Below are 22,952 nucleotides of genomic sequence, written 5' to 3'. Positions count from 1 at the left end.
TCTCGGACTGCAAAATGTCTCGGTCTCAGAGGGCTGGTCTGGGTCTTGGTCTTGGACTGCAAAATGTCTCGGTCTCGGAGGGCTGGTCTGGGTCTTGGTCTCTTCAGGGGTTTCCCATAACTTCTTTTTTTTCAATCGCCCGCCAAGTGAGTCAACCAAAATTCTTGATCGCCCGCAGGTTTTTTGACTAGCCCACATGTATTTATACACAAAACGAAAAAAAAATTTAAAAAAAATAAAAACACGAAAGTGGAGGATTTTGTCTGGGTCTTGGTCTCGCACTTCGAGGTCACGACTACAACTCTGAACTGGCTCTTATATTATCACAAAACCCCCACATATGTTGATGTACATTTACAAGTAGTGAATGAGACCTGAATGAGACCTACATGTTGTCAAGTAGCAACTTGTACGGCAATGCAGCTTGTACATTGGACCTTAACTATTTGTGTGTGATTTTGGACACTGCATCCTATCTGCCGAGCGCCTTATCTGCAGCAAAATTACAGTACTTGCCGCAACCAGGATTGTTTATAAGGTGTAATGATACATACATGCAATTCTACATGAACATGTACTACTGGGAAAAGCACAGCCACAAATTGTGGTACATACCTGTCAGGAAATCGCACCCAGTAAGTTGGAATCTCCAGGTTAAATTCATTCATCAAGCGGAACTACAAACAAAACAAAAAGATAACACTCTAGACAATCTCAATCAGGTTTAAAAAAAATATTATATATGTATACATACAGCTCCAGCTGCAAGTAATTCCAACCCCCCGCGAGTTCGGAACGGGTACCCGCGAGTAAACTACGTGGCGGGTAAGGGGACCCCCCGCACCCCCGCGGGTATTTGCGGAGACGGTGGTACTTGCGAGTGGCAAGTTTTGCGGGGCACACGAAGGTCCCCGCAACAAGTCTAGTAATAACTTCACGCATGGGTTAGCATGAATACCTTCAATGATAATAGGGAAGGCGGCCTGAATAATTGTACACAAAAGAATTCTTTAATGCCACTTGAGACTTTGAAGAATGTCCGTTTCCGTCTTTTAAGAATACCGGCATTCGAGTTGGGGTACAACCTCCCCTCCTTGTTATATTTTTGCCGTCCTGGGACAATAAAAAAAAAATTTAATGGTAAAATGACCTGTATTCCGACTGATAATATTGCTAGCATTCGAGTTGGGGAACATTCTTTTACAAGTTAAGAATGTCGGACCTCCCCTTGTTATATTTTTGCCGTTGTGGGACAAAAACAATTTTTGTTTAATGGTAGATTGTCCGTTTCCATCTTTTAACAGTGCCGGCATTCGAGTTTGGGAATTTTTTTTTTACAAGCTAGAAATGTCGGACCTACCCTCGTTAGTATATTTTTGCCGTTGTGGGAAAATGCATTTAATGTTTTTCTTTTAAAAGGTAGAATGCCGGTTTCCATCTTTTAATATTGCCGGCATTCGAGTTGGGAAACATTTTTTTACACGTTAAGAATGTCGGACCTCCCCTTGTTGTTATATTTTTGCCGTTGTGGGACAATGCATTTAATATTTTTCTTTTAAATGGTAGAATGTCCGTCTTCCGACTTTTAATATTGCCCGCATTCCAGTATTGGGTAACATTTGTTAACAAGTTAAGAATGTCGGACATCCCCTCTTTGTTGTATTTTTGCCGTTGTATGACAGATACAGATGTTTCCAGGATTTGGGACATTTTTTAAATTTGAACATCAGAACATTGACAGCTTTGTATATTTTCAGTGAATTTTCTCTAAATTTGAACATCACAACATTGACAGATGTGTATATTTTCAGTGAATTGTCTCTACAGAATCAGGGAGGGTTGGCAGTTCTGCCATGTATCGAACGCTTCCTTTTTTCTGCCCTTTCTCTGTAAATAATATGGGTTGCTTTTTATGTCTCATTGAAAACAGTGAGGCATGACAACAAACATGATGTTGCTGGGGAATGCTTGCAACCAGTAGCAGGAAGTGTCCCATAAAACCTTTATATTGTGTCTTCCTTTACAACGCCAGACCATGGCCAGACACAGCAATCTTTTTGTATAAACTCGTTATAAAAAATATCGCGAAAGAGGGTAGATCTGGTATTTGCCAATTTATTTTGATTGAGAATTTAGATTAAATTTGAAGCAGCCTTTTTGACAGATTCTAGAAGTCTACAGGCTTTTATCATTTGTTTAATTTTTGTTTTACCTTTGATGACCCAATTTTGTGTCATCAAAGGTAAAACAACAAAAAATTGAAAAATCTGTTTGTATAAACTCGTTATAAAAAATATCGCGAAAGAAGGTAGATCTGGTATTTGCCAATTTATTTTGATTGAGAATTTAGATTAAATTTGAAGCAGCCTTTTTGCCAGATTCTAGAAGTCTACAGGCTTTTATCATTTGTTTAATTTTTGTTTTACCTTTGATGACCCAATTTTGTGCTTTACAGTAAACGTTTGTATTTTGTTGACCCAGTGAAGTCAATAAACAATGTCGGCATCAAGAGCTATTACGGTATCAGTTAAATCATGGAGGTAGAGTAATACCTCTTAATGGTTAAATTCCCTATCCCCCTTTCCAGAAAATAAGTAAATATAGATCTTCTTTGGTAAAATTTTCAAATCAGTAATTCATTCTGCAAAAATGTTGAAGAGGTTAAGTTGCCGGTAGTTGCCATCATATTTTTACTGTACAGAACATATTAGTTAAAATATTTATATTATTCAAAGTTTTTTCGAATTTGCTTTGTTCTTTAATCTGATTAACAATAAATACAAATTAGGAAGGATAACCCTGTAATATTCATTATATATTCAAAACTTTCTTTGTAAAATGTTTTCCACATCGTGATGTTTACCCGTCGTCGTCACCACGACCCTGGTTTTGCTCTGTAGAAAAATGGACATGTACAGCAATCGCAGCCCGGTCACCCGACCTCCAACGAGTTTTTCTAAGCAAATTACCGACAAACTTGTATTATTATCATTTTTTGTTTGCCGTTCTTCTTTTCGTTTTTATGGGCCGAGTTCAATAACACCTCTTAATTAAAAAAAGAAAAGAGGAAGGTTTTAATGAGTTTTTTTAATGTCTATATAGGAGGGGGATCTCTGATGTGGATTAGAGAGTCAATTATTTGTTGTAAAATCCTCTAAAGTTATCGATCACTCATACAACATAACATGCATATTGTTTCAGAATCACAGTTCCAAAATGTAAAATTCTAGAACTACTGCTACCAACAAAGCAAATATAACATGTTTCAACTGGTGACAAACAATTGCACATTATATGTTACATTTGCATAGGGGATAAAGAATAATAATTTTGGTTTTTACCACTACACCGATGTGTATTAGTGCGATGTGTATAAGTACGGTACTTTCCCGAGTCCTGCAAAAAAACACTGGCTTTAAATTTAAAAGTTTATCAAGGCAAGGCCAACAAAACCTTGCTCCAACCATGGAGGTAGAAATAGACGAGACCATCTACCAAAAAAAACCCCAGAATGCCCCCCCCCTCCCCAAAAAAACAAAAAAAACAAGCCAGCCACTCCAGGCCTCACAGCCAGCGACAACATTCCCTTAGATGTGCCGCAACCTTAAGCTTATCATCAGTCAGCCATATTAAAAGACGGAATACGGACATTCTACCTTAAAAGAAAAATGTTTAAGCGCATTTTCCCTCAATGGTAAAAATATAACAACAAGGGGAGGTCCGACATTTTAAACTTGTAAACAAATGTTCCCGACTCGAATGCCGGCAATATTAAAATACCGAATACGGACATGTAAGAAAAATGTTTAAATCCATTTTCCCTCAATGGTAAAAATATAACAACAAGGGGAGGTACGACATTTTGAACTTTGTAAAAAAAAATTCCACAACTCGAATGCCGGCAATATTAAAAGACGGAATACGGACATTCTACCTTCAAAGAAAAATGTTTAAATGCATTTCCCCACAACGGGTTACCCTCGGGGGCTTGGAATTACTTGACGCTGGTGCTGTATATACATGTACTCCTTACTAATGAAAACACTAACTGACACTAAACTACTACATTGGTATCACTTGGATCAAATTTGACAATTTGTGGGTCTTCCACATTGTCACAAATTGTCTCCCTTACACCAACACTCAAACCTAATTATTCCCAATCTAACATTTTCTTGTTGCACAAGTTTTGTGACCAGACAACTGAAGGGACATTTCAGATGTAATAGGAAACCAAGTTGATTGATCTAGTTGCATTTTTGTTATGTTTAGATTACAATTCTTATGGGAAATGGGATTTTTGTAATCCTTTTTTCTGACTAACCTTTCTTAGAAGGTTACAAAGTGCATGATGTACTGTGTCAATACCATCTCGTATGAAGATGCTCCTGGCTTTATGAGAAGTAAACTCTGAAGTAAGATGCTCAACTGTGCAAAGAAATAGACTTTTTTAAAGTGCATCATTCAAAAAAAAATTAATTCCATACTCAAATGTGTTGTTTTTAATTACAACTGGGGTTTGCTTCTCTAGTGGAAACAAATTTTTTTTTTTCCAGATCTAAACTTTTTTCTGCAGAAATGGAAAAAAAAAAAAGAAAAACTAAAACAAAAATGATATACAAGTTAATTTTAATTTTACGGTACATAATTGAAATGCATTACAAACCACATGTTTGTATTACAAAACATGGACCATAGTTTAGGATACACAGCATACACGGACCCACACATTTCAAGTTAAAACTTGATAGGTAGCTGGAACACTGTGTCTGACTTAATACTGATAAGTTCAATAGTTCAGAACAAAAGAAGAAATTTTGCCATTCCTTAACTAGTTTATGTACAATTAGACTTGGCTTAAGCAAGGTCATGACTAGCAAGTGTACATGTACATCTTCAGATTCCCTAAAACAAAAGAGGCTTCCTGCCATTGAGTCTACACATTCTTCAAACAATAAATAAATTTAATATTCATTCATGAACAATGAATCAGATTTACATTCATAAATACCTCAGACAGTTTCGCTATTCCTATTGGTGGAGAGCGAGTCACGTGGGGGTGTTTAAACGGTTGATAAAGACCAGCAGGACCTGTTTATAACCGGTTGTTTTCAGACCTGTTTAGATGCATATCCGCGCTAGTCTTGGTGCAAGACGTTTCATATTTCTCGAAAATTGGGAAACGTCTTGCACCAAGACTAACTACGTGCACATTGCGTATCTTAAAACTGCCCCAGTCATAAAAATGCAACACAGTATAGAGCTCAAGGCACCAGAAAACGGATAAGTTTAACAGAGATTCTTACTTTATTACGCCTTTTAAGCACAAAGGCATTTATGAATGGGAATAAAAGAGTAGTGACTCGTTCTTAAACTGCTGTGGCTCGGGCCTTTATCAACCCTTTTATTCCCCTTATTTATAACAAATTTGTCAATATAACTATAACCCAATCATTGAAAGTATCTTACCTAAGCTTGTGTATACTTCCCTCATCACATGATGGGAATTAGAGGAGAACATCTTGGCATGAAAATGTAAACTTGTTTCCTGAAAAAAAAAAAAAAAACAGTAAACCATACAACCACGCATTACACTCAAGTCACAAGTCATCTTTGCTCCGTCAAGTCAAGTCATCTTTGCTCAAGTCAAGTCAAGTCTCAAGTCATCTTTGCTCAAGTCAAGTCTCGTCATCTTTGCTCAAGTCAAGTCAAATCAAGTCATCTGTGCTCAAGTCAAGTCAAGTCTCAAGTCATCTTTGCTCAAGTCAAGTCTCAAGTCATGTTTGCTCAAGTCAAGTCAAATCAAGTCATCTTTGCTCAAGTGAAGTCAAGTCGCAAGTCATCTTTGCTCAAGTCATCTTTGCTCTAGTCAAGTCTTGAAGTCAAATCAAGTCATCTTGGCTCAAGTCAAGTCGCAAGTCATCTTTGCTCAAGTCAAGTCAAGTCGTCTTTGCTTGATTTGGCAGGACTTGGAAAAGAATACAATCAAGACACAAGTCAAGACACAAGTCATTTTTGCTCAAGTCAAATTAAAGCCATTATACACTTTCGGTACAGACAACAACAAAAATTCACAGATTTACAAATAATTTACAGGGTTAACAGAAGGTAATGGTGAAAAATTTATCTTGAAGTATTATTCCATGAAATGCTTACTTTATGAGAAAACATTAAAACAATATCAATTCTCGATGGCGAGAATTACGGATTTATTTTAAACACATGTCATGACACTGGCAAACGTGGGGAAACGAGGGTGGGTTTTACCGCTAGTTTCTCCCGACTCCGATGACCGTTTGTTATTTTATATATAAGTTGTGGTACACAAAGTGTGAGCCTTGGACAATATTGTTTTAATACCAAAAGTGTCAAATGGCTTTAAGTCAAGTCGTCTTTGCTCAAGTAAAGTCAAGTAAAGTCAATTCATTTTTGCTCAAGTCAAGTCAAGTCAAGTCATCTTTGCTCAAGTCAAGTCAAGCCGCAAGTCATCTTTGCTCAAGTCAAGTAAAGTCAAGTCATCTTGGCTCAATTAAAGTCAAGTTATCTTTGCTCAAGTCCAGTCAAGTCATCTTTGCTCAAGTCAAGTCAAGTCAAGTCATCTTTGCTCAAGTCAAGTAAAGTCAAGTCATCTTTGCTCAAGTCAAGTCAAATCAAGTCATCTTTGCTCAAGTCAAGTCAAGTCAAGTCATCCTTGCTCAAGTCAAGTCAAGTCATCTTTCCTCAAGTCAGGTCAAATCAAGTCATCCTTGCTCAAGTCAAGTTAAGTCATCTTTGCTCAAGTCAAGTTAAGTCATCTTTGCTCAAGTCAAGTTAAGTTATCTTTGCTCAAGTCAAGTCAAGTCAATTCATCTTTGCTTGATTGCTTTTTTGGCAGAACTTGGGAAAGAATACATTCCTTAAACAAATATAGCGTTATCTGTGTATTTACTTGCTAATGTTGTTGAATATTCTCAGCAGTTACAAAAGGAGAAACTTACAGATAAGACATCATCAGAATCAGATAAAGCTAAGAGTAGACCAGAACGGAGACTATCCCAATGCTCACAGGCTAAAATGTCAGATGGTGGTAGCTTACATAAACCAGTCAGAGTCTCACGTCTCATCTAAAACAAAGACAGTGTGGAAATTATCACAGGCCAATACTAAACACTAGTAAAAGAATTTAAGTCACCTGGGCCCAGTTTCATAGAGCTGCTAAGCACAAAAATATGTTTAACATGAAATTTCTTCCTTGATAAAAACAGGATTATTAACCAAATTTCCATTTGTTGCATATTAGTTTTTACTGGTATTCAGCTGTTGTTTGCTTATCCTGAAAATCACATGGAAATTTGATTGATAATCCTGTTTTTATCAAGGCCAAAATATCATGCTAAGCAATTTTTTGTGCTTAGCAGCTCTATGAAATTGGGCCCTGGAAATATATATTTTTTTGGTCAAACATAAGAGTAGATGTTTATGAACAATAAAACAAGTTTTTTAGTAATTGTTCGTCACGATTTATATGTAAACAAAATAATAAAGTTGTGTGGGTTTACTCCGCCTATCCACTTGTGTGACGGTGATTGAAGCAAATTTTGCCTCGATCGAACATTGACCCACCCTTGTAAGTCCAAGTTGGAGTTTGTACAATTCTAAAAAAGTTTTGTTCTTGCATTTTTCTGGCAATGCTGACCATGTGTACTGCTGCTGGATGCAGCAAAACAACTAAAGATTGGGTAAGTCTGCAGCTGTTTCCTGCAGATCCCAAGTATAGGTGGTTGTGGGCCGCGAAAGTCAGACTCACATGGTCCGGTCCGCATCTTTTTTAGCACTGTGCAGCGAACACTTCGATCTGTCGTGTTTCGAATCCGGAATGCACCACACATTTGACATGAAGAGAAAAGTTATTCTAAAGCATGACGCCATGCCAATAATTTTTCCAGCTAGTTTGAAGTCAAAGAAGATACCTGAAAGGCGTGATAAATCTAGAGGTGCGTTTGTCAAACGTGAAAAAATTGGGGTAAAGGCCCGGTCCCACTGCAGCGATAACGACGCAAAGAGAACCCATTCCATTGGTTGAACGAGCGTGTGCGTATTCTGCGTGGAGCAACTCAACTAATAGAATGTGTTTTCTTTGTGTCGTGATCGTTATCGTTATCACGTTATCGTTTTCGTAGTGTACGGGGCCAGACTATACATTTTCTCTTTAAATATCGCGCCTCAATTGATGTCAGGAACAGCGCCCTCTCTTGTCGGGGCCTACTCTTAAATTTGTAGATAAAATAAAAACTAATTTTTCAGAACCTTAGTTAACTGTTTATTCTTATTCCACATATCAAAACACATATTTTAGTGACAAAAAAATTATTTTGACAAAATACCACTTCCAGGTGACTTTAATGATTGAAACCAAGAGACACAGGTCCATTCAGAATGTGCATCTTCAAAGCAAGTTAGAGCTAGTAAAAGATTTTCACTTTCCCTTCTATTCAATGGGGAAATTAAGGCTTTCTTGCCAGTAAGCATTTTGTTCAACACAAAATGTTGCACCTTAGTTCAGTTGTTAGATATTCTTCTTCTTGGGTGATTGCACATCCCTGTCGGCTGATGTTCAAAATGTTTTGGGCAAAGTACATGTAAAGCCAAATGGTCATGATTTTAAAGTTCAGTATTGACCCCTTTCACACACATCACACGCGGCAACTTTGCTATGCTCACCAATTTGGTGGTCAATAGGTTTACGTGTAAACGCTGGGTCGCCTAATATGCACGCTTCACTGAATAACGCACGCTGACATTGACCACCAAAATGGCGCATCAAAGATTATTCTGATGATGGCGTCCGGTGAATTGGGTCAAAAGCAGCATTCTACTGCACAAGGGAAATTATTCTTACCTCAAGAGGCTTGTCAGGCGCCAACTGTTCAGCTATAGAGGCAAAATGTTCTTGATTCATGAAGGTAAACGAGTCCTGCAGGCCCAAAACAACAACCAACCAAAACCATGAGTTGACAAGTTAGTTGAAATTGTAAATTAAAATTATAATTGGGAAATTAATTTGTTTAGGAAGTTTACTTTCCATGAAAATGAACAAATTCTCTCAACAATTGTATTTTCTATTACTGGTTTGGTGTTTTAGGAAGAACAAAACACAACCAAAACCATATTATAATAATATTAGTAATAAAACACATTTATAAAAATAAAAAAAATCCATTAAAAATTCTCCCATGCGCTTTACAACAATAAAAAATATGTAAAAATACACAAGAATCAGACGTTTTACATAGTAAAAGAGATAATGTAAGCGAACCTGATTAAATGAGGAATCTAATGATGAGCTGTCATCACTCAGGCAGAAGCTGCTTCTCTTTTGGCTTGATGCTTGACCATACATCCCTGCCATATTACCAAACATACTACTTTGAACTGGACGATGTTCTTCATCAAACATCTTAACAAGTCTCTCTACAGCATCCTTGGTGCCATGCTTCAGAGATTGCAGCAGGTCCAAACACCTTCAAGGGATAAATTTTAACAGTCAATTACAATTGTAGTGAACACGAAGGAAAGAAATAAACTTGATGATGTGGGATGACAAGAAATAAACCAATTTTATCATTTTTTCTTTTTTAAACCATGACTTTGTAGTGTCTTTCAAAATAAGTGACACTGGTTTTCATTTCAGGTAGTAGAATGGCATTAAAGCAAAACATGAAAAGATTTTTAAAAAACTTTAAAAACTCCAGGAACTTTCTTTTGAAACAGCTTCATGTGTCATGATGGAAATATTACTAGATCTCCAGTGACTAAGTTTAGAGATTGAATGATGGAGCACATGGTCCATATTTATGTTGGAAATTACATAAGTGATGGATTTTTAGCTTGAAGTTTCAATTGTCTGGAGAAAAAAAAACATTAAAAACAATTCAGGTTACCATGCTTTCATCAGGAAAATCTTGAATTTGATACTTGCTATGTATGTATTTACCATGTTTACTGTTTTTTGCTAGATAAAATAACATTCATAAATACCTCAGACAGTTTCACTACTCCTATTGGTGGAGAGCGCGTCACGTGGGTGTGTATAAACCTTTGTTTATGACCAGTAAAAAGTGTTGAAACATGGGCGTGACACGTGAGTTTGCACCTGTGCTTATAAGACAGTTTCTTCATTCCTATTGGTCGAGAGCAACGGCCTGATGGACAGTTGTGCCACATCAGGCGATACGCGCGACGCGCACAGCATTCCCTTGTAAGGAGATGTTTATCCGAGGGAAGCGGAGGGCCTAACCATTTTATAGCTGGAGGGGTGTTGTGTTGAAAGAAATCATTGAACAATTGTAATTTTGGCATTTATTTTACTTTTTTACCAAAAGTGTTGATGGTGTTTTACCAAAAAGGTATTTATGAATGGAAATCAAAGTGTGTTGAATGAATGGGTTTTCAAATAGTGGTCTAAACCCACCGAGGCCTGGTTCTTGATAACTTACCTTGACTTCGTTTTGGTAAAATTATCAAGAACCAGACCTCATTTGGACTAAACCACTAGTTGAAAACCTCTTCTCCACACATTGATTCCCTTATTAAAGGGTCTATGTACTTTTTGGGGGACAAAAAAACACAATGTCCACAGATTTACATTAAACTTACACAGTTTGAAAATAATGATAGTAGAAAGCTTCCCTGAAAATATTACTTGCTGATGAGGTTCTGTAGCTTTTGAGAAATAAGTAAAACAATGTCATGAAAATCATTTTCGTCTCACTGATCATGAGAAGAAAATTATTCTAGCATGTAAAAATGTATTTTCATTACATTGTTTTACTCATTTTCTCAAAAACTACCTGTACAGCACCTCAACATCTAGTATTTTTAGTGAAGCTTTCTGCTATCATTATCTTCAAACGGTGTAAGTTTAATGTACATCTGTGGAAATTGTGTTTTGTGTTACAAAAAGTACCCAAATCCTTGATGGTTAAGTTGAAAGTGTTTGCGTTTATAATTACTGCCCTTAATCCAATAACACTTCTAACAAAACTTTAGTGTACATAATTTAATGACTTGACAGGGCATGGGGAAAATCATCGGATTACTGCAATCTGAGATCATAGTACAATGTTTCAATGTTGTCAATTTATTGTGTCTCAAACTAAGTTTATTTTAAAGGATAAACATAACTTTTGAATGATATAAATATAGTCAATATTATTGATTATATACCTCACATATAGAATCCTCTAATCTGATTGGTTAAAAAGGGAGTCATGGAAATAGCTATGCCTGCTTTTTCTTTCAAGATGACGTCATATTGACTATGCCCGGGGCATAGTCAATCGACTATGCCTGCCCTGGAAATAATGGATCAGTCTCAACACACTGTATTCCTACATGCAGGTCGCGCATGTGTGTGTATGCGTTGTGTACGTTCGTCATGTCACGGCACGAACTACATGAACTATAGCTGTGACCTTTTTTTCGCAGACGACCTTTCAACGTAGTTTGTGTGGGAAATTTAGTTGTTTGTGTTCATGTCAAACTCGCAACGTAAAATGGCTGAAGCAAGATTTCATCTCGTTGACAACCACATGAAATCAACCACATGTAAATATGTTTCTGTTGACGTTGACTGATGTTGGATTTTAACTATTATCCCAGTTGGATTGGTATATTTTTTACCCGTGTTGGATTTTAACTGTTACCAACAGTGTTGGTATCTTCGTGCGAAATGAAATACATGATTTTGGTAAGTTATTACACTTTTTCACACTTCAAAGTCAAATTTTTACTAAGAAATTTTTCTAAAAAATTGAAGCTTTGAGCTTGAATCGACACATCAACTATGGATTACATTGATGTTAAATGGAATATTGTGCGACAAAATGTCAAGTGAATGAACTAATCCAATTATACCAATCATCACTAAACTCCTATCAAATGTAAATTCCTTTCAATATTTATACTGTTTAAAAAAAAACCAGCAAAAGTAAGCATGGTCGTCAATACATGATTGTGCAGAATATGCAGTCCTATTTATACTACAGTCAGTACTATGTCCCAGAGAAACACAGGGAAACATTTGTAGTAGATTTACTAAGAAGTTTTTTACAAAAGTGACAATAGGTTTTCTTGGACCAGCAAAGTCTTCGGATGATGCTCTTTCAATGGCGTTTTGGTGTGACCCACTAGCAGGTAGCACAGGGTAAATGATTCAAGATCCAATACAATAACAAAACAGTTGGAAAAGACTTACGCCTGGTCATTGATGACATGATCAGTAATTGTTTGTACTATAACTTCTTCTCTTCCCTTGCTCTGAACACCAACAGATCGACGCTCAATTTCCTCTTCAATCAAAGGTCCTAACACCTCTTCTATTCGACCACGTATGTATTTCACAAGCTCATATCTACATGGCATCAAATTAAATAATAGGAAAAATGCATTATTGGAGGAAAAGTCATTAAAGTATCCAAGCAGTACCCTATCAACGTAATGTTTCACCTATTCATACCATTAGTCAGGAATCCCCTAAAGTGAAATTTTTGAGACATTTGAGAGCTTCATGTAGGCCTTAGGTGCATTTTTTATTGAAATATCCATAAAGTCAAGGCTCATTTTGGGGTCCTAGGGGCCCAGGGGCTGATTTCACTAACGTCTACGTTTGCGATCATCGCTAACACACTTGCGATGAGATCGCAAACCTCAAGCGTTTCACTAAAGTCATCGCAACGTTAAAAGGGTAATAAAGTTTTTGTACGAGGCTAAAAGTAGTGACCTTTGACATTCCGCAACAAAATCGCCAGTCGTCGCTCGAAATGAAATGGCATTGTGCAGTTTATATGTAAATCGTTGTCATTTTGGTGCATACGAACTGGTGTTGAACGATGTTTAGGCATTCATTTACAAAGGGTTAAGGCATTTATAGGCCTTTGGCCTCTGTTATAATTTTAGATTTTAATAAAAAGTTTAGTAAATCTGTTGTAATGGTTGGATTGATAAGAATTCTGACATATCTGTCTAATAATACTAAGATTGACACTGTCAATTTGCCAAAACATTACACATTTTTTGTAAAAATGATGGTTAAAATAATCGAACCCAGATATTTTTACCGATAAGGGGGCTCTTTGCTGCAGTTGCGTCGCTGATAGTTGTCATCAGCAATCTGAGTCTACCAGGTAAAAGACAGCAAGACTAAAATAATGTAGGGCCACTCATTTTGCTCTAAATCACGGACAAATTATAAGCTATAACTATAAGCACAGAACGGCGCAAGGTATCATAAGTTTGTGATGAACTTTTACTTTGCGACCACTAACATGTCATCCCCAGATTGTCATCGCTAAATAAAACTTTGCGACGAGTATATTCATAGCCAAGTTTTAGTGAAATCGTCAGCTAAAAATCCATCGCTAAGTTGCGATGGATTTTAGATTTAGCGATCGATTTCGGCGTTTGCGATGACCAAAATGCATTAGTGAAATCGGCCCCCGTACTTACCTAAGGAACTACCCAAACTGTACCCAAACTGTGCCCATCCAGTCTCAGGGATCTCAATGTTTGGCTAGAAGCTACCCACAGGTGTACCAACAACCCAAAAGCGAGCCTTCATTAAATTGACTCGTACTATTAACGTCATGAATTATAAAGTTATAATGATCATATGCATTTGAGTAGTATTTATTTTATTTATTTTTTTAAATACAGGTATTATTCCTGGTAAATCCCCAAACTTTTGTACATTGTTCATTATACAAAGTACGAATACATACATAAAACAGAAAAACACAAACCTGTGAAAATTTTCATCTGTCTCTTCCAAGTGTAAGACCATTTCCTCAGCAGCTGCCATGTTACTTGCAGCTCTTAATGTTGATTTGATGCTACTAATGAGTTGACGAATGCTCGGAAGAAGATCTTCCTCCCCTCCTAATGGATCTGCCATTATCCTAAAGTTAAGGAGAATCAAACTTTACAAGTCAAAGTCAAACTCTATACCACAATGAAGGTTCTCCTTTCTCAATTAATCAGATACATCCAATTTATGGAGTCAAAATTTAGACTCAATAAAATGGCCGACCGTGTTTAAATCGCAAAGTAAAAGGAAACCTTGCAATTTCGAGACACTATTTGTGTGGATCATCGTATTCTACGTTTAAAACATCTTTCTAGCCATATCAACTTCATGAAAAACAGTTTCAAACGCTTCTCATGGAACAACTCGACCGATCCAAGGCAACATGTTCCTTTATGGTAATTAATAATCCTCTCCCCTTTTTCTTGTCATGGCCTTCTAGCTCGTTATCAACAAAATTTCAGAAATTTCCCTTGTACAACTCCTCAAAGAAATTCGTCCATCCATATTTGCATGTTTGCAGAGCATCAGATTGTCTGCTGACCACCTGACAATCCTTTAACCACGAATTCATTAAAATGGTCGTTGATGGGAAAGGTATAATTTATGGCACGTTTCAAAAATTTTGTGTGGAAAAAAAACTGCGGGCAATCAAAATTTTGGTGGACTCGCCCAGCGGGCGATTGAAGCAAAAGTTAAGGGAAACCCCTGGGTGGCATGGTTGGCTCGTGCGTAAAGCGCTCGTCTCTCACCAAGGTGACCCTGGTGCGATTCCCGGCCAAGGCCATATATGTGAGTTGAGTTGTTTGATGGTTCTCTGCTGTGCCACAAGGGTTTTTCAGACCATTTTCAGACTTTTCCTCCCTCGGGAAAAATCAAACACTTCCGATCTTGGCTGTGCTCTTTGGTCATAATGGGTTGCTGTGGCTGGCAGCCAAAAGCACCCTTGCATGCCTGCTTCTCGAACGCTTTGTAGCCAAGTCCTTCGCAGTTCAGCTCTTAGCTGCGAGTAAGGATGATAAGCCCCCCCCCCCCAAGTACTACTACTAGTAAAATGCTTTACTGTTTTTGATGATTTGAAACTTGAAAGTTTGTGATGCAGAGTCTTTTTTGTGAAAATAATGAAATTTTGTGAAACTAATTTATTTTTTCTGCGGTATCTTTCAGAGCATGCGGGGCGGTGGACACAAATTTATCATTTTCAATCTTATGGCCTTATCATAAAAACTTACTTGGACACATGTTGTTGGAAAGCTGGTACATTGGTAGTTAAAACATTGTGAGAAATGGCTACCTCTAGTCTACACTGAAGTAACATACATTGTAGCTTTTGAGGAAAGGAGTAATTTTCCACTAAATTATGTGAATTTGATTTTGAAACCTCAGAATTAGAAATCAAGCATCTGAAAGGACGTGTTTTTTTTCTTACTTCACTATCTCACAACTTTCGGGTTCCAATTGACGACCAATTGAGTTCAAATTTTCACAGGTTTGTTATTTTATGAATATGTTAAGATACATGTACACCAAGTGAGAAGACTGGTCTTTGACAATTACCTACAATCAGATAGTGTCCAGTGTCGTTAAGCAGGCACGGATCCAGGGGGGTGGGGCATGAAAAAAAAGGAGAGAGAGAAAAAAAGGCGACGAGGAGGGGGGAAGACACAAAATATACTATCCTGGGTATTTTTTATCAAAAAAGCTATTAATAACCTGTCGTACATGTACATGTAGGTCTATCCTTGTACATTGTTTCATTGTGGATTACTATTATTTCACTCACAGACATTGTCTCATGAGGAATTTAACATTTCTTCTGAATTTGTAGATAGCCCTTTTACGCCTAAATTTGTGGGGTTTTTTTTAAATCAAATGACTTTTAAGTGTGAACTTTCTCAAAGATCTTGAGAACTGCTCGTTTTCAGCGGAGCGCGCATACGGACTTTCTTATAGTTATAGTCGGGTTCCTTCAATTGTAGCAATTAATTGTACCATATTTGATAAGTGGTTATGGGTAGCCGACAAACAAAAGACGAAAGAATTGTTTATAAAAGGTGCTGGGGCTAAGGATACAGAGTGGATTGGACCAATTTGTGGGGCTAAAGAAAAACATGACATTTACAGTAGCTTCTTACAGGTTCACTCCCCACTAAAGTTGTATTTTCCCTCCTTACTCAGCATTCATCCATAATCAAGACAGATTAACTCTGCTTTATCCAAACACAAACAAGATTGTTCACTCGTTCAGGCTTTGTCGTCGTCCTATGAGTCATGGCTGACCCTTCGTGAACCTGGTTATGATGGAGTTACACTTCTGTCTATCCATTGCAGATCGATATGCAATGTTTATTGATAAGCCTGCAGCCTGTGAGTTCTTTGATTCCGTCTGTCCAACAATGTTTTTGACGGCCACGTCGGTGACTTCTTGCAACACATCCTTGCACAACGATCTTCTCAAGGTTGTCCCCTCTCTTCTGGATATGTGACCAAAGTATTGAAGCATGTTTTGTTAATTTTTGATAACAAGGTGGGTCTATCTTCTCCTCTCAGGTTTCTAACAAAAACATTGGTTTTGTGTTCTTGCCATGATATTCTCAGCATTCTCCTCCAGCACCACATCTCAAAAGCAGTGATCCTGTTCCTGTGTGCTTTTCCCACAGCCCATGTTTCAGACCTATAGGTGGCTATTGGGAAGACGAGAGCATTCGTTAGTCGAATTTTGGTAGTTCTGGAGATCCCTCTGTCCTTCCAGATGTCAGTCAAGGAGATAGCTGATGTTCTGGCCATAGCAAGGCGCCTTCTGATGTCCTTAGAACTCCCACCTTCGTTGACAATCAAAGAGCCCAGAAAATTGAAGTTATTAACTACTTCAATATCCTCATCATCAGCGTGCAGTGCCTGGTTTTGATCAAGAGTTCCTCCGTAAATCATCGCTTTGGTCTTCTTTATATTGAGAAACAACCCAAAATCTTCGCTGGTGTACTTGACTTTATCAGTCAGGTGTTGAAGTTCTGCTGCTGTTCTTGCTATCAAGGTGGTGTCATCTGCATATCTTAAACTGGTGAGTTGTCGGCCTCCAATTGAGACCCCTCCTGCAAAGCCATCCAAGGCTTTCCGCATAATGTATTCAGCGTAAATGTTGAACAGAAAGGGTGAAAGTTATGCATCCTTGACCGATTGAGAACCATCCACTGTCTCCACACTCTGTTCTCACTGTGGCTTCCTGTCCTTGGTACAGTGCTCTGATCAGTGCAGTCATATGTGTAGAGAATCCTATCTCTCTCATGATGTTCCATAGCTTCTGATGTTGGACGCAATCAAATGCCTTTGAATAATCTATGAAACAGAGGAACAAAGGTTGGAGAAACTCCTGATATTTTTCTATCAAACTTCCCAGATTTACAATCTGATTGTGTGTTCCTCTCCCTCTCAGATAATCCAGCTTGCTCTGGTGGCGACTCACTTTCCAGTTTGAGTCTGATTCTCTCAGCGATTATGTGAAGCATCACCTTACTAGCATGTGAAATCAGTGAGATTGTGCAGTTATTGCCACACTCCCTTGTATCTCCCTTTTTGGGTAATGGAAGAAAAACTGCCTTTTTCCAGTCCTCTGGCCACTCTTTTATCTTCCATATCTTGCAGCACAGTCTGTGAATAACTTCAACTCCTTCTGTACCACTTTCTTTCAGTAATTCTGCCTGGATGTTATCAAATCCTGGTGACTTGCCACTCCTCATTCTCTTAATAGCTTGTTCAACTTCACTAAGGAGAATATCTGGATCTTCTTCATATTCAAGCTGGTGATCATTTTCTTGGTCAGTCACTTCTTCTTGGGAAGCATAAACCTCTCACAATACTGCTACCATCTGTCTTTGATGTCTTTCTCTTCAGTTAGAATGGTGCTGTTTTGCTTGTCAGCAACTTGACGTTTTTGAACATATCCTTTGTGTTGTTTATCACTCGATCCCTTTCAATCTCGGCACACTTCTGGTTAATGAAATCAGATTTATCCTTTCTGATTTGTTGCTGGATTTGCCTATTTAGATGCCGGTACTCTCTTCTTGCATCCTCCTTTTCTAGTCCCTTTCCTTTAACCTCTCTCCTCAATTACATAACATACCACAACCCAAGAGGATGTTTGCCGGACCGAACGACGACATGCTCAGAGATGTAGAGGTGACACAGAGAACGTTCTCAAAGTGCTAACGAAGTTGAAGCCAGGCAAGGCACCTGGAGTAGATGAAATTTATTCTGTGGTTTTAAGGGAAGTATCAGGAGTGATAGCTGAACCCCTCAGCCAAATTGTCCAGAAGTCCTTGGCAGAAGGAGTGGTTCCACTAGACTGGAGGAGAGCAAACGTCACCCCCATCTTTAAGAAGGGCAAACGTAGTGTAACAGCAAATTACAGACCAATCAGCCTAACCTCACAGGTCAGGAAGGTGATCGAAACCATCCTCCGAGACGCCATCATGGAACACCTGACAGCACACAGATTGATCAGTGATTCACAGCACGGGTTTTTAAGAGGTTGGTCCTGCCTGACTAACTGATTAACTTTTCTGGAGCTTGTAACAAAGACTGTTGATGATGGCAACCCTGTTGATGCAGTGTACCTTGATTTCAGTAAAGCCTTCGACCGAGTACCACACCAGAGGTTATTGACGAAACTTCAATCACATGTGATAGGTGAATCAACTGCTGCTTGGATTGAGGCATGTCTGTCCGACAGACAACAGAGGGTGGTGGTGAACCAATCGGAGTGGTCAGGAGTTAAAAGCGGTGTCCCCAAGGTTCTGTTCTGGGCCCGATGTTGTTCATCATCTACATCAACGATACTGACGAGGATATCTTGAGTTCGGTCTTGAAGTTTGCTGATGACACAAAGGTCTTTAGAAAAGTGACAACCTCGGCAGATGCTCGCGGTCTTCAGGACGACCTCAATTGCCTGTACCAGTGGTCTGATGACTGGCAATGTTATTTAATATTGAAAAATGCAAGTGCCTCCACTTCGGGCATAGAAACATCAAGGACAACTACTCCATGGGTGACAGTATAATTCAGACAGTAAGTGAAGAAAGAGATCTTGGGGTAATCATCCATCAGTCACTACATGTAAATGCAAAGACCCACTGTGCGAAGGCAGTCAAAAGCGAATACAGAGTCCTGGGGCTAATCAACAGAACCATTACGAACAAAGACAAAACAACAATCATCAGACTATACAAAGAACTGGTTAGACCACATAGATTACTGTGTACAGGCGTGGAGGCCTCATCTTCAAAGGGACATTGACCTAATAGAAAGAGTGCAAAAGGGTCATTCCACCAGGATGCCTTAATTTTCACTTTAAACTTTAAAAAACATTTTCTTTAAATAAATAAGTTTTTAGTCAATTGTTAAGCAATATTATTCATAATTTTTTTTCAAACAAAATTATTCCTGTGTGTGAGATTTATTTACATTTCTTGTGGTGTCCACCCCTTTTTAAAGACATTTTGTGTAACATAAAAAACGATACCACTTTCCTGCTTATTTTCCCTTCGTTAAGAAACACGTCTGTAATTGAAATGAGTATTTCAATTGAATAACATTCTCAACCTTTCAAAAAATTGTGGTTTGCAATTTTTTTTTTTTTTTTTTTTTTTTTACGATACAACAAAATCACGCATACCGACGTGATGTGTGGTGTTCCCTTAATGGAATCTATGAAACGTCGGTATTTCGACTTTGATCATATATAAACATAAATTAAATGAACAATTTCAGTGTCCCACACTTGTAAGTAGTGATTCAAGCTCACACAGAAATAGTAATATAAAACAAGCGCCGCTTAGTTTTCGGTGCATAGATCTTTAAAACGGCAGACCCGCTCATGGTGTCCGTGTACAAAATAGTCATGGTGGTACACATTTCGATGTCTATAAATAAAACAATCCAAACATTGCGAACGAGCCTGTCATGACAGGTAGACCATGGGATGGGTATTGAAAAGGGGCCTATTTTGGGGGTTCCGTGGTCCCCATCTCTGGACTGCATGAAATTTGACACACAAGGGTTTTCAATGGTACTGAATCCGAATTTGGTTGTTGCTGAGCTCTTAAACTGCACAGTTCGTGAACTGACCAATTTTTTGGTCATTTTAGGTCAAAAACAGTATTTTTTATAACGTCTGTATACACTGATTTACCAATCATTCACGGCAGTGCAAGAACCTTTTCCAAGTGTTTAATGTGAACGATGTAAATTTCCCCCTTTTCTGTCCGATTAACATGCAAAGGCCTACAACAAAAACCCATGCCATTTGTTTTTCGTTGCCAAGATGTGCATGTGTTACATTTTATTATCCTGCGCGCGGCTGAGTTAGATGTTGGACGCAGACGCACTATTAATTGTTCGTATTCCACTCGCGCTTGTGTGATAACTTGTAGTTTTGTCGAACGAGCCTGTGAATCGGCATCCTTTTATTCAGGGGTTTGAAGAAATACTCTGTATGTTATAATGGTACAGTGTGGGAACGAAACATGATAATGCTTCGAATGACGTCACCCACATTTGTAGATCACTATTTGTCGCCGTAATTGTATCTTTTCGGGATTCGGTGCACATTTTTTGCCCACTTTTCTCTCTGTTTACGAGCATCGTTTTTTGGTCATGTTTTTGGCTTGAACACTTCTGCATTATCTGGAGTTTTTTTATTTAATGAACATCGTTTGTTTTTTGTCATGTTTTTGGCTTGAACACTTCTGCATTATCTGGAGTTTTTTTATTTATTTTCTGTCTGTGCTTTCTTGATCTTTCTCTGCTTAACAATTTGTCCCTTTCCTTTTGATCCTCTGTCCAATTCTGTCGACGATGAAAGATCTCATCAACAGTGCCTCACCCAAAAAAATCAAAGCCCTAGAATCATGCGGTATCTTCCAATCAACCAGTGGCATTGATAGATCCATAGTCCAAAACTAGGCAAAAAAAACTGAAAACTAACAACAAAAAACGCACCAAAAAATGAGGCAGGGTCGAAGACATCTTGCGTCTGCACTCATGGTATTGAATAAGTACAAAAAGATGAGCTACCAAGTTAAAAAATTTGGGGTGACGCAGAAGCTGATGAGAAACTTGCACAAGCCAGACCAGTATAGAAGTGGAAAAGATGAGTGAACAAAACAAAAAAGAAGTACGCACGTTCTATGAAACCCATGCCATGACAGTTCCAGACAAAAAAGCAATCAGTAAGAAAACACTTCAAAAGACAGGAATTCTGCAAATCTCAATAACTTCATTACACAAAGAATTCACCGCTGTATACCCAAACATTAAGATTGGTCTTACATCATTTTTCAACCTCAGGCCGAAACACATTAAATCCATGACAGCTCAGACAATCAGGGGGTGCTTGTGCGAATATTGTGCAAATGTAGCACTGAAACTTGACATTCTAAACAACCTCTGCACTTCACAACAAACTCCAGAGTGTAGAGTAAATGGCATTTACACTGTAAGTGATATGACCATATGTATGAAAGAAACGGGTACGCAGTTCCATAATTTGGCATATGTTAAAAGGGACTGTGACCATTGTGGAGTTCAACAGATGTGGAAGCATTTTGAACCACTGCTGGCTTTCAAGGACAAGACAGTAACATGGAAAAAATGGGAAAGGATTAAGGAGAAAAAAACACTCCGGTCGGGTGAAACAAAGACTGTTAGTCGAGTATTGCTGCAGACAAAAGAAGGCGGGATCAAAGATCTGATCACTGAACTAGCTCACGAGCTTGAAACTTTTGCAGAGCATTTGTTCACCTGGAAGTGGCAGCATTTGCAGTATAATGCAATTTCCCAAAATCCACCTTTGGGATACATCATCATGGTACTGGATTTTGCAGAAAATTACACATGTATACTGCAAGACGAAGTCCAGGCAGCACATTGGTCACATGATCAAGTCACTGTCCATCCCATTGTTGTTACATATATCAGTGTCCAGAGTGCAAGTCTCACAACATCAACAACTCACTGGTTTTCATCTCCAATGACAACATACATGACCACTTTGCTGTTGAACATTTCTATAACATTTCCATTGAATACCTCAGTAAGATTATCACCATCACAAAGGTTGTAAGGTTCTCAGATGGGTGCTCAAGCCAGTACAAATCAAAGGGCCCATTCCAGCATATCTCTGAATCATCCCTTCCACTTGAACACAACTACTTTGGGTCACGTCACGGCAAGGGCCCCTCAGATGGTGAAAGCAGTAGTCAAACGTAAAGCATCTGCAGCAGTTAAAAGTGGCACTACGTTTATTCCTGATGCTTACAGCATGTTCATGTATTGTGAGAAGAATCTAACAGTACCAACTGACCATCATGTAGCTGGTGAATGTCCTAGCTTCAGGAGAACAGTATTCTATGTTCCCAAAGAGAATATAGATAGACGGAGGGCTGTCACAATCAAACCCGTTAAGGGAACTCGCAAAATTCAAAGTATGAAGTTTGTAGAGAAGGGTGTTGTTGCAAAGCAACTCTTATCCTGCTTCTGTTTACCATGTCAGCAGGGTGTCTACAGCGAATGTGAAAATAGTAACTATGTTGACAGCTGGCAGAATGTACCACTTGATAGTACACCAACAAAAATCAAGCAACCTGCGGTGCGAGGTAGGAAAGCACACAAGGCTGGACCACTACCAAGTAAACCTGCTTCTCAGCTACAGTCCAAGTCAACAGATGTCATTGATCGACCAACCACTGATCAAGCTGAAGTAACTGATCAAGCTGAAGTAACTGATCAAGCTGAAGTAACTGATCAAGCTGAAGTAGAAGGTAAACTACCTGTAGATAAAGCAGAATGAAAATAATTTGCATGTACTGTAGCAGAAATAAGAAAAGCACATGTTCGACTGTTAAAGATTAATATATATTGGTTTGCGGTAACACCATGTGTGTATATCTACTTGCTCTAGTCTAGAGCAAGCTAGTCGAAACGTTGAGACCAATTCCGAACTGACTCCGCGGCAGTACAGTTATAACGATCCTTTAAGCTAAAGTAGTAGTCCAGTCAAATTTCTATACCATCGGCCCTGGTAATAGTTATAAAGCAGGACAGTTCTTTTCAGAAC

The 22,952-nt window shown here is 38.3% G+C and overlaps 1 protein-coding gene across 5 annotated transcripts in view; it reads right to left on the bottom strand.

Annotated features, from left to right (window-relative positions):
• The window catches only part of LOC139934446 (protein broad-minded-like), a 91,614-nt gene that overhangs the window by 62,762 nt on the left and 5,900 nt on the right, over nt 1-22,952 (bottom strand). For all 5 annotated transcript variants that reach the window (XM_071928685.1, XM_071928689.1, XM_071928686.1 and 2 more), the window contains 8 exons: nt 13,779-13,934; nt 12,236-12,391; nt 9,296-9,500; nt 8,879-8,953; nt 6,978-7,103; nt 5,470-5,548; nt 4,325-4,428; nt 616-677 (listed from right to left, as the gene is read on the bottom strand). In XM_071928685.1, the coding sequence (XP_071784786.1) occupies nt 616-677; nt 4,325-4,428; nt 5,470-5,548; nt 6,978-7,103; nt 8,879-8,953; nt 9,296-9,500; nt 12,236-12,391; nt 13,779-13,930 (959 nt within the window). In that variant the 5' untranslated portion in view covers nt 13,931-13,934. The remainder of the gene's footprint in view (nt 1-615; nt 678-4,324; nt 4,429-5,469; nt 5,549-6,977; nt 7,104-8,878; nt 8,954-9,295; nt 9,501-12,235; nt 12,392-13,778; nt 13,935-22,952) is intronic.

The sequence above is a fragment of the Asterias amurensis genome, chromosome 3, assembly GCF_032118995.1.
Source record: "Asterias amurensis chromosome 3, ASM3211899v1".
Classification (NCBI taxonomy): Eukaryota; Metazoa; Echinodermata; class Asteroidea; order Forcipulatida; family Asteriidae; genus Asterias; species Asterias amurensis.
This window is presented reverse-complemented; position numbering and strand designations above follow the sequence as displayed.